Genomic DNA, 11,964 nt, shown 5'->3' with positions numbered 1-11,964 from the left:
GCAGCCCAAGTGTCTGTCACAGATGAATGGATACATATGTGTCTGTACAGGACGGAGTATCGGCCATAGAAAGATATCCCATATGTGATGGCATGGGTGGGCCTAGAGTATATTACGCTCAGTGAAATAAGTCAGAGAAAGACAAATACCATATGATTTCATTCATAAGTGGAATCTAAAATAACCAAATGAATAAAAAAAAAGAATCTGGGGCGCCTGGGTGACTCAGTCAGTTAAGTGTCAGATTTTGGTTCAGGTCATGATCTCACGGTTTGTGGGTTCAGGCCCCGCGTCGGGCTCTGTGCTGACAGCTCAGAGCCTGGAGCCTGCTTCGGATTCTGTGTCTCCCTCTCTCTGCCCCTCCGCTGCTCGTGCTTGCACTCTGTCAAAAAAATAATAATAATAATAATAAACATTTAAGCAGACTCAGACCCCTAAATACAAAGAACAAACTAGGCTGCCAGGGGAGGTGCAGGCCTGCAGCTACCGAGTGGACAAGTCCAGGATGAAACAGAATAGAGCCAATGACAGTGGACGACGTGTGCGGGGAGCATGGCAGGAAGAAGTCGGGTCACTATGTTGTACTCCTGAAACGGATGTAATGTGTGTCAACTAGACTCAAAAGAAGAAAAACAGATTAGGACACAGACATGCAGAGAGACAAGTAAGGGACGGGAGGCGGCACGCAGGCCGGGAGAGCAGTCCCAGGGGAGCAGTCTCCTCGCCTGGACTGTGAGGGACAAGTGTCATCCGTCCCGGGTCCTCGGACAGTGAGGGACAACTGTCATTCGTCCCAGGTCCTCAGATGGTGAGGGACAAGTATCATCCATCCCAGGTCCTCACCCGGACTGTGAGGACAAGTGTCATCCATCCTGGGTCCTCAGACAGTAAGGGACAAGTGTCATCTGTCCCGGGTCCTCACCCAGACTGTGAGGGACAAGTGTTATTTGTCCTGGTCGCCTGCTGTTCTCCACAGCCACACGAGCGGACTGACAGTGGCAGGGGGTGGGGGGGTGCAGAACCGGGTTTGTCAGCATGTCCCCTCCCCTCCGAGCCCCTGGTCCCTTTGCCTGAGTTTGGTCCACAATGACATGTCCCTGACAGGACAAAGATGCTCAATACGAGGAAATCGTCCAAAGGCCCCAGCACCACAAGTGCTGCCGCATCCACAAGGAGGGGCCTCAGCCTCCTTTGCAGGTGGGGGTGGGGCTGACCTCTGACTTTGCAGTGATGTCACAGGGGCCACTTGGCAACAGGGGCCTGCAGGGCACACTGGGCTGCTCATTGGATCGGACGGAGGTTGGAAGCCATGCTCTGCTTCTGAGGGCGCACTCGGGAACCTACATCCCTCTTCTTTCTGGAGCCCTGACGGAGGGAGGATGATGGAGAAGGACACAGCCGCACACAGGAGGCACAGGCCGGGCCCCGGGGCCCCTCCATCGGGGGGAGCCCCCAGACACCTCAAGGCGGCCAGCGAGATGGTCGAGCTGCAGCGCAGCAGGAGCGTGGGTGGCCTGCTGCAGAAGGGGGACCCTCTGCGCTGCGTCAAGAAGCTGAGCAGGGAGCTGGGTAGGCCAGCCACGCCCCTCCTTCCGGCTTGGCCCCGCTGCCCCTGCCCATACCCAAAAGGGCCGGGGTCTACAGGTGACAGAACCAGGCCAGCCTGAGGGCAGGGCCCACTGAGTGGACCGCGGTGAGCTCTGCTGAGGTCAGGAGGTCAGGAGGGCCGTGGCCATGGGAAGCGTGGGGGTCAGTCCCTCTCGGGGAACCTGGGGGCCTCCCGGGCCAGGTCAGCCGTGAGCCCACAGGGCTGGCAGACAGGACACGGGCCAGCTAGGTAACGTTACACGTGCCGGTTCTTGCCACCTAGGATATCCCTCAACACTCGGTCGTGGGCGGGGCGGGGGCGGGGGTGCGGAATACCTAGTGCTTGCATGGACGCTCCTTGATGTTAGCCACTTGGGCTCCCCAGTGGGTAGGTGTCTCGTGGTCCTCTCCCCAGAGGAGCAGGGCCCTGAGCCAGCTGAGATGAGGGGACTGGTTCAGTCATTTGCAGGGCCCCCAGGAGTTCTGCTTCTCCTGGGAAGGTCACCCAGCAAGCGGCCCTTTTTGAGGTCAGGACTCTGGAAATGAAACCCAGTAAGCAGGAAATGTGGTTTGTTTGTTCAAGACCTATGGATGATTTTGAGAGGTAGGGGTGTAAAAATATTTGTTCTCTCAGTGTAAACATCCAAAGAGGTGTTGTTTTGGGGGAAGGGGTGCCGGCCAGCAGCACAGAGCCACCGCTGGGCTCTTACCCTCTGTCCCCCAAAGCCTCTGAACACGGCGACCCTGTCTCACTTGAGGCTCACTCGAGAGGAGCAAAATTCCCCAAAGAAGCAAGTAGACGTGTCCTGATAATGCCACCACTACGGGGCAGCTGCAGGAGAACACAGGCTCGGTGCCCGCTATTTCTGGATGTTCCTGCCAGCACCATAGGGTTTCCCCGAACAGCATGAATGGCAGATCCCCACGTGGCTCCCAGGTGGCCTTGGACACCACTCAGCAGCGGGGCTTAGCCTCGCTGGAGCCCGCAGGACGGAGAGCATTGGGAAGGGCTGCTCCGGTCCCACTGTCCACGTGGTAAACTGAGACCAGAAGAGGTGGCCCTGCCAGGTGCCCAGGACACACCTCCGTACACCTGCAGGGAGCAAGGGCAATGAAGCAGGTGCCGCCCGAACCCACAGGTACTGAGATGCCACGGACGCAGGACACAGGCCAGCTAGCCCAATGCTCCAAGCGAGGGGCGGCCGGACTAAGTCTGCAGATGAGAGGTCCAAGCCGGCCCCAGGACCAGCTTGTTGTAGGAGGGGACAGCAGGAATCTAGCCACCGGCCACCAGCATGGGACCCACCACAGGAGCTGCCCGGCTCACGCTGCTGTGTCCACGATGCCCGCCCCGGACTCCAGAGCCCAGGCCTGCCTTGCCACCCCTCCTGCCCGCCGGCCGTCCCTCCACCGAGCTGGTGCTCCAGGGAGGGTGTGTCCAGAGAGGAAGTGGGGGGCTGCCCCTGAGAGGCGGGCTTTCTCCAAGGGATAAAGTCAGCAGGGTGGGTACAGCCAGGCTGTAAGGCCAAGTCAGGCCTCTGACCCCCATCACAGGATCAACACCGGTTAAGAGGGTCTCCCCTCCCCAGGCAGCTCAGTGCCTTTTATGCGACTTCCTACTTCCCAGAGGAGGTGGCTGAGGCCCGACTCCCACTGCACCCCAAGGGGCTGTCTCACACCCCCAAAATAATCTGCAAGTATTTGACGATGTTCACATCTCAGCTGAAGAGCAGAACCAAAGGAAATGTTCTATTCCCTTTGTTGCTAAACCTCTGGAGGCCCCACTTTTCTGACCTCAGACCCCACTCAGCTCTGAGGCAACACTCCTCAGCCCCCAGGCCTCTGCCTGGTGGACGGCCATTGGCTGAGCCCTTCGGATTAAGGTGTCACTGGTTGCCCCGTACGCCCAGAGCCCTGATAATCTCAGGAGCTTTCTTAGAAGAGGGAAGGGAGGTGAGACCAGCAGACACATAAGCATTAATATTCCTCCGTATGACATATGCCCCAGAGGGTCTACTTTGGAGAAAAAAATCATGTCTCTCTTTTTAGTGATTCTTCTCTTCTTGCCAGATACGTATCATAGGGAGCAGCAGGTTCAGGGATCAGCCATGTCTTCTAAAACACACACACACACACACACACACACACACACACACACACACGTGTGTGCCTACAGGTAGGGGCCTGCTGAAGATTTTCCAAAAGAAGTCAATTTTAAAATCCCAAAACTACTGCTTCTGAATCACTCGAGTCCTTCTCTCTAAGGTGGGGACTGGGCTGAGCCTTTTTGGCCCAAAGGACGTCTTGAGAGCCACCAGCTTCTGAAATGTTCTCTGAAGACCCGAGCACACATCAGCATCAGTCCCTGCACCGGTGTGGGTGCGAAGGACGAGAGGAGGAGGAAGACCCTAGTTCTTAGCCACAGGTGGCTCGTGAGTCACCGAGAAGGGCCCAAACAACACAGCCAAGGCTGCGTGCGCTGAGCGCCAGGGAGGCCTGGCTAAGATGGGTCTCCCTCCAGTCAGACCGCCTGACATGAGGCAGGGGGCCCCCGAGAGGCCAGGCCCAGGGCAGGGATGGCATGGGAGAGCTGGAGACCCAGCTACTCTACTGGTCTCCACACAGAAGCAGCCTGCAGGCTGTCTCCCGGAGCCCAGCCATCAGCTCTCCGGTCCGCAGGGGCCCCCGGCCTTGAGGCCTGGGAGCCACATGGACGGGACACCACCAAGTTCTGTGAGAAAATCCTCCCTGCAGGATCAGGGTGCTCCGAGGCACCCCACAAGGCCTCTTATCGAAGGACAATTTAAGGCTTTGTAATGTCTACCCCCGCAGCAGGACTGCATTTGGATCTTGGGCCCCATATGTGTGTTGGGTTGGGGCACGGGGGTGCCGAGCTGCTGGCAGGAAGGGGAGCAGGTACAGAGAAGCGGCCACCTTTAGCATTCTGGGCCTGGATGTGGCCATGGGGAAATGGGACCTGGACTGTCCTCCCAGACTCAATGCCTGCAGGATGCGCTATCAGGGCTCGCAGGGCGGCCACGGGCCCAGGAGTTCTGACGACGATCGCTGCCCCTTCCTCCCCAGAGTCCGAGGACCAGGGAAGAGACCTACAGAGTGACACTGAGGATGCCAACTGGTAAGTGGTCTTTGTCCAGCACAGGTGGTTTTCAGAGACGTGAGGAGGACACAGGACACAGCAGGGTGGGGCCTGGGGCCAGTCCCAAGGTTGATGCTTGGACCCCAAAGGAGTCCTGGGGTGTCCTGAGAAGACCCCGACAGCTCAAGGTGGGAGGGGGTGCCAGGGCTGCAAGCCGCACACCCCACAGCACCTGCCTCCCCAGGCGGCCCCCCAGCTGGCCATGGCCCGGAGTCTGGGAGCTGGCACCTGTCTTAGCAAACGTTTCCACTCGACTCCAGACCACTGGTCGTGCCAGAGGTCTCGCTCTTTGGGAGAGATGTGGATGTGCAGCATCATTGGCCGACAGCCCCCCAACACCACCATCCTCGCCACAGACACCCCCCCAGCACCACCATCATCACCACAGAGCCCCCCAGCGCCACCCCCATCGCCACAGAACCAGCCTCGAGTAACACCGCCTACTCCTCGATGCCTAGCAAGGGACACCTCTGCCTCCCCCTCCGCCCACTCACCCTCCCACCCCCAGGCACGCGGAAGGTCCTCCACAGTCTGTCCCTCCCTGTCCTGTGGGGTGCATCCCTGAGCCTCCCAACACCCAGGGGGAGAAAGCGCCAGCCCAAAGCTGCATCTCAGGGCACTGATGCTGACCTGTTGTCCCCGCTCCTCCCACAGTAAGGCAGACCCAGAGGAAGAGAAGCAGGAAAAGAATCGGGACTCCCTCAGGAAGTTGGACCCTGATGGTGGCTGGGCGGGGCCGGCGGTGAGGCCACATAGAGGCCAGTGGCAGGAGCGGGAGGACGGGCCGGGCACGCCTGTAGTGTGGACAAACGTCCGTCGTCCTCGGGCCCTGCTGTTATTTACTTGTTTGGTGTCTTCCCCAGGAACCGGAGTTGGAGTCCATAAAGCTGGATGAGCCTTTGGGAAAAGAGGCAAGAGCGTTTGACTTTTGTCAAACAGAGAGGGCTAACAGGCACAGTCCTGTGGGGCCACGAGCAGGCTGGACACGTGGGCCCGGGGTCACCTTGGCAGGACCACGTGTAGGCTGGACCGAGCACAACCTCTACCCAAGAGCCTTTGCTCAAGCTCCATGCTCCCAGCTGGTGCTGGGCACCTCTGTTTCCCGACGTGGCTGCCTGAGGCCTTTGGGACCTGACGGGGGTGGCCGTGGAAAGCCCAGCCTTGAAGTGTCCCCAGTCCCATGCCCTGACGCTCTGCCCAGAGATCCATGTGCGCTGCGGTAGGAATCCCCACTGGCGACATCCCACAGGAAGAAGGCTCTTATTCCCCTTCCCGATCCACGTGGGAGGGGGGAGCTGGGCCCATGACAGATGGTCCTTGGGATTCCAGGAGCTCACCCACAAATACCTGTGGCGTTCACTAAAGCACTCCCACTGGAAACCCCTCCTGGGTCGAGCTGCTTCCACACCTCAGTGTGAGTCCTCACTGGCATGGGGTGAGGGTCCCAGGAGGGTCGTGGGGCCGCGTGCGGTCTGGAGAGGATGTAGAGGGGATGCCGCAGCTCTGAGCATCACCTTGAGGCAATCTCAGACAGGTGAAGCCAGGGCAACTGAGGGAGTGAGCAGGGGGAGAGGGGCGGCCATACCCCTCCCTCTTCTCTGCCAGAGCTGGCCGTGGGCACCTTGCCGTCCGTACTGCCAGCAGCTCTCTGCCAGCTCCTCAGGAGCCCCCGCTGAGCACAGCCACCGGTGGTGGTCCTGGGGGTGGTCATGCAGACCCTAGCTGTGCCAGGGCCCGGAGCCCACTGCCCCTCCCAGGAAGCCTCCTCTCCTCTCCAGCCCACCCAAGCCCACCATCCACACCTCTTTGGTTTCCATTCACAGAAACCATCTGTGTTTGTGGAGATTGATCTGGGAGACCATGCGGAGGAGGTAAAAGCCCTCAGACGACAGAGCCAGGCTTGTTGCCGGGAATGCTGGTGCTCGGGGCCCTCGAGGCTTGTCCAGGGGACCTGCCCCACATGCATGTGTTGGAGGCTGAGGTAGAGGCAGGGGTTCAAAGGCCACCCTTGCCTCCTCCTTATCCACCAACCTGCATGCATTCCAGCATCACCAGAGATGCTAGGGCCTGGCTCAACCCTCAGGGTGCCCCCAGGCCCTAAGAACCTCTTCTGGGATCATGCTGGGGTGGAATGAAGGGCGCAGGCTTGGGAGTCAAGGACCTGGCCTCCACGTCTGGCTCTGCCAGTAAATACTCAAGTATTTGAGTACACACCTCCCAGTGCTTCGGTGGTCTCGTTCATAAAATGAGGATCTTAGCGGCACCCACATCCCAGGGTGGTTCTGTAAAGCTCTCAGAATAGTGCCTAGACCCAGAAAGCCTCAGTAGCAGGTATCACCATCACCATTATCACCACCACCACCACTGCCACCTCGTCCACATCCTCATCCTCATCGTCATAGTATCATCATTTTCTGTGAAATGAAGGGGTTGACCAAAGGCCTGTCTGGACCCAACACAAGCGTCCCACAATGCCCTCCAGTTCTCAGCTGTAATGGGCAGCTACCTCTGCAAGTTTTCCAGCTCTCTCATGTTTAAGCTCCTACCCAGGGATTGTTTTTTAATTACATCTTCCAAGTCTTTGCCCTCAGAACACACCGTACAGTAAAGAATGCTGGTTATTAGCTACTCACGAGGCTGTCTTGGAGGCACCATGGGTTTTAAGGACTCAAGGAAGGTCATCCAGTGGCAGAGTTGGGATTACAGTCCAGAAGTCACAGTGGCCCACATGGAGGGCACAGTTCCTTGGCCAGGGTCCCCCGATTGGCAATTTTCACTTCACGGTGCCCAAACTCATGGGAAGATGCCCAGTGCCCGCACAGTTTCCAGGCCCCCGTCTGATCCTCAGGCAGGTGCATCAGTTCCGGCCTTAGTGGCTATGCTTGCCTCCCTCCCCTTGTCCCCTAAACTGCTCCTCCCACTTCCCACAGGTGGTCACAGGCACCATGAAAGAAGAGAAGCAGTCCGAGATGGACATGGGGGGTTCATCAGAAGACGAGTGAGTGATGCTTATGGGTTTATACACGGAGACGTGGGGGGCTCTCCTCTACCACGGTGTCTGCTGGCCCCACATCCTGCAGGATGGGCAGAACCCCACTGCGTGCCTTCCCCCCTCACCTGTGTGCATAGAGACCCAGCACTGATGAGCCCGGAGGGGCTGAGACGTGAGCAGCAGGACTCAGGCATGACCCTTACCTTGTGGCCCCCTCACCCCACAGCAAGACCCGCTCTCCCCATCCCATCAGCCAACAGCTTGGCCAGACCGTGAAGTGGGAGGAGGCAGAGGTGAGAGGGAAGTGTTGCTGTGAGGGTCCTTCCAGCTTCTCAGTTTGGGGTTTTGGCCGCAGAGGTCACTGGGAGGGAGGACCCATCACCTGGCCGATGTCTCTGCCACACAGGCCGAGCCCCAGGGCTAGGGTAGGAGACACATTTGTCTTGACTACCTACACCCTCTTAGGGGAGAGATTGGGTAGGGCCAGCCAGCCCCCGTGAAGTCCTGAGGCCATAAAGGGTGCTGGGTAGGCTGCTAGGTCACCCAAAGGCCCCTAGACCTATTTTTTTTTTTTTATTTAAAAAAATATTTTTAATGTTTATTCATTTTTGAGAGAGAGAGACAGACTGCAAGTGGGGTAAGGGCAGAGAGAGAGGCAGACACAGAATCTGAAGCAGGCTCCAGGCTCCAAGCTGTCAGCACAGAGCCCGACATGGGGCTTGAACTCATGAACCGTGAGATCATGACCTGAGCTAAGGTCGGATGCTTAACCTAGTGAGCCACCCAGGCGCCCCATTTACTTTTTTATTTAAAAATGTTTTTAATGTTTATTGTTGAGACAGAGAGACAGAGACAGAGAGAGAGGGAAGGGCAGAGAGAGGGAGGGACAGAGAATCCCAAGCAGGCTCCACATTGTCAGCACAGAGCATGACGCGGGCCTCGAACCCACAAACAGTGAGATCGTGACCTGGGCCAAAATAAATAGTTGCGTGCTCAAGCGACTGAGCCCCCCAGGCACCCTTAGTTTACTTTAAACAATACAGAGAAACACAAAAAGAAAATAGCAATTTATCCAACTTCCCACTTGGAATTAACAACTATGTTACTACCTTGGCTTATTTAGCTCAAACATTTTTTAAAAGAAATTCTAACAGATATTTAGATAAAAGTATATTCTGTTCTAAAGCTGGTACCTGTCCTTCTAAGTAACTGGCCCAGTGAGGAACAGCTCATGAAAAGGACAGGTTCTGAGTCACCCAGGCCTCTCTTGGGAGCAGGGAGGGCGGCACGGGGGCACACGGGCCCCTCGTGAGCTCTCGCTGGCACACCCCCCCCTCCACCCCGCATCAGTAGCTTTGAGCTGTAGCCCCAAAGCCTTTGCTTACTCGGTGTGTTGTTATTACCACAAACTTTCCCCCAGGTGTGTATGTTCTGTGAGGGAGTGTCACCCAGTCTGACCTCAGATGTTCCCATGTCCCTGCCCGTGTCTACTCATGCCAGCATTTGCTAAGAGGTCAGGGCCTCCCTGTCACACCCCCAGATCCAGGCTGGAGGAGGTCAGAGCCGCCCTGTCACACCCCAAATCGAGGCTGCCCCCATGCTTCTCATTGTCTCTGAACGGACGTGGTGATGGATTCAGCCGCACGGGTGCAGCGCGGTGGCTTGACTTGCTGCTCCCCCCACCCCCCGCCCCCGGGCCAGACAATCCCGAAGTCACCCACTCAGCCTCATGGTCTCAGCTCGCTACCTGCTGACTCAGTGGCCCCAGAAAACCCGCAAGCCAGGGCCGGCACATAACCAAGCTTGTGTGCTGGGGGACTGCTGGACAGTGGGAAGGGGGTGTAGGGGGGCCCTCCATGTGGGCCTGGCCTTCACGCCCCACCAGGTGGTGTCAGGACCACCTGTCTGTCCCACTGCCCTGCTCACCTGCCCTCGCAGTTCTCAGAGCCATGGCTTCTCTGTCCAGGCTCTTTCAGGCCTGTTTCAGATGGTGGGGTTCGGCACCTGCGGGCCAGCCACTGCTTACTGCCCAGTGGGACGCTTCAGTACCGAGTTGTGGGGTCCCTGCAAAGGGAAGGGGGGCAGCTGACCCACCCCAGAGGCAGCCTCGGTTGGAAGTGGAGACCCCAGAGACCACCACTGGGGAAAAACTCAAGTTGTGGTGTTCTGGAAACAGGCAGGGGTAGGCGTGGGGCCGAGGGGAGTGGTTTGGCTCGGCTGGTCTTTGAGGTGTTTCATGTTCAGGGGCCCCTTCTGGCTCAGGCCTCCCAGCGCAGAGGACAAAGGCACTGGGTGGGTGGGAGGCAGCTGGTGGGAGGGCCAGCCAGCCTGCCCAGGAGTCTGGCTGTGGGTGCTGGGCCCCGGGCCCCCTGGGCTTGATGGGCGGCATGCATCTGGGGCGCAGGGGTGCTGCCTGTGGTCCTGGGCTCTGAGCTCAGTAGGGGCGGCACCTGTCTCTCTCCCCCGCTCGGCCCGCTGTCGGCCCCTAGGACCAGGACCAGCTGGGTGTGCTGCATCCCTTACTCCACCAGAAGGAAGGCCAAGGACAGTGTGTAACAGCTCTGGACGAGGTAGTTCTCACCAGGACAGGGCTGGGGGCCGAGGGGGCATCTAGAGGGGACAGGAAGCAGAACAGAGGGGGCTGGGCTGCTCACCTGATCTCCTGGCCTCCTCGGTCCTGCAGAAACCTGGGAGGGAGGGACGGGGGACGCAGACAGGAAGCTCTAAGAAACGCCACTTGAACCATTTCAGGGCCCCGATGACCACCCAGGTGTGAGCCACTGACCCGCTGGGTGAGCAATGACACCATCTTTTAAAAAGACACAATAAAGCATGAACAGAAGGTGTTCTCTCTCTCTGGTGCCTCTTGAGGGATCCCTACCCCTTCCTTCCATGCATCTCACTCCCTGAAATGTAACTGGGGGGAGGGAGGTGAGTTCAGTGACAGATGACTGGCCCCCCCCCCAGGTCACATGTGCATGGTGGTGGCTGTGACCACGCAGCCCTAGACTTGGCCCCAGGTGTACCTGAGGGGTCCAAGCCCCAACACAAGGGGCCCCGAGGCAGGGTAGGCATTGTTCCTTGAGGACCTGGGGGTGAGCTTTGCCACAAGCAGACAATCTGTGCAGCCGGAGTGGGAGCTCCCAGCGCCAGAGGCTGCACTAGGGCCTTGCCTCATCCGGCTTGGCTCCAGGGGTAGGGGCTTGAGGGGGTAGGGACTTGAGGGGGAGGGGCTTGCGGGGGGAGGGCACAGAGGGAGGCTGAGCAAAGGGTGGGGAGTCCTGCGTGTTCATCATTCAGGTCTCAGCAAACTGCCACAGGCCAAGTGGGCAAAGAACTTCAATTTCATGTGGTCTGACCTGCGACTGAGAACCCAGCAGATGCACTGGCTCACACTCACTCACATGCACACACACCCAGAAGTGCATACTGTACATGCACATCTACACACGTGCATGCACATTACACTTGTACCCACGCCGGCAGGTGGTCACACCCTCGTGCACATACACACACCCACGTGGGTAGGCGGTCACACCCACATGCACATACACACACGTGCACCTACACACACATGCACATACACACACATGCACACACACACACATGGGCAGGCAGTCACACACACGTGCACATACATACACGCACATAAAGCAACCTCAAGCACGCAAGAGGGCGTGGGCCAGTGACAAGTATCTCTGAGGGTGAGGAACATCGGGGCCCCAAGGTTGGAGGAGTCAGACGCCCGCTGTGTGCACAGGTGGGTTGGGAGATGGGCGGGCGCCTCCATCTCTCGCTGCATCCACCAGAGAGCAGGGAGGCCCGGAGCAGCTGATCCAATCATGGAAACCGCTTCCCTGGCCAGTTGGGTGGGGCTGTCACGTGACCAGATCCCAGAAAAGGCTGCCCTGCTGAGTGCTCCCCATGTGCTGGGGGTTCAGACAAGCAATACACAGAGGACCTCCCACACCTTGGAGGCTGGGGGCCGCGGCTCGTCCCCATCCCGCCCCCCCCCACGAGATGTGGAATACTGCTTCCCAGCCCCCAAAGAGATGGCCCCTGTCCTGTCCAACCCCTCACTGCTACCACCAGCTAAAAGGGTACCTCAGAAGCTTCTGGACAGACGGCTGGTCTGCCCTTTGGCCAGGATGGGAGGAGAAGGCCTCAGGGCCAGGGCCCTTGCTACAGAGCAGCACAGGCCACAACGGTTAGCCACAGGCCAGGAGGG

At 58.6% G+C, this 11,964-nt stretch overlaps 1 protein-coding gene across 6 annotated transcripts; it reads left to right on the top strand.

Moving 5' to 3' along the window:
* The first annotated feature begins 1,242 nt into the window (after window positions 1–1,242).
* Window positions 1,243–10,578, top strand: CA1H13orf46 (chromosome A1 C13orf46 homolog). Of its 6 annotated transcripts, none has more exons than XM_006927424.4 (9): window positions 1,247–1,569; window positions 4,672–4,723; window positions 5,399–5,486; window positions 5,608–5,655; window positions 6,568–6,615; window positions 7,675–7,742; window positions 7,963–8,029; window positions 10,226–10,306; window positions 10,488–10,578. In XM_006927424.4, the coding sequence occupies exons 1-9, from the start codon at window positions 1,380–1,382 to the stop codon at window positions 10,518–10,520; spliced, it is 675 nt and encodes a 224-aa protein (XP_006927486.2). In that variant the 5' UTR covers window positions 1,247–1,379; the 3' UTR covers window positions 10,521–10,578. The 6 variants fall into 6 exon arrangements, 4 of the variants coding, with proteins under 4 accessions (XP_006927487.2, XP_006927486.2, XP_044912165.1 ...); XR_002156652.3 differs by having other exon boundaries at window positions 7,874–8,029; XM_006927425.4 differs by lacking the exon at window positions 6,568–6,615 and having other exon boundaries at window positions 1,243–1,569.
* The last annotated feature ends 1,386 nt before the right edge of the window (window positions 10,579–11,964 follow it).

This window comes from Felis catus, chromosome A1, assembly GCF_018350175.1.
Source record: "Felis catus isolate Fca126 chromosome A1, F.catus_Fca126_mat1.0, whole genome shotgun sequence".
Taxonomy (NCBI): Eukaryota; Metazoa; Chordata; class Mammalia; order Carnivora; family Felidae; genus Felis; species Felis catus.
The sequence above is the reverse complement of the archived record's forward strand: the minus strand, read 5'-3'. Positions and strand labels throughout refer to the sequence as shown.

Coding starts and splice junctions, on each gene's coding strand:
- CA1H13orf46 (XM_006927424.4), top strand. CDS start 1,380: ATGATGGAGAAGGACACAGCCGCACACAGGAGGCACAGGCCGGGCCCC. Junction 1,570..4,671: donor GAAGCTGAGCAGGGAGCTGG/GTAGGCCAGCCA, acceptor CTTCCTCCCCAG/AGTCCGAGGACCAGGGAAGA. Junction 7,743..7,962: donor GGGGGTTCATCAGAAGACGA/GTGAGTGATGCT, acceptor CTCACCCCACAG/CAAGACCCGCTCTCCCCATC.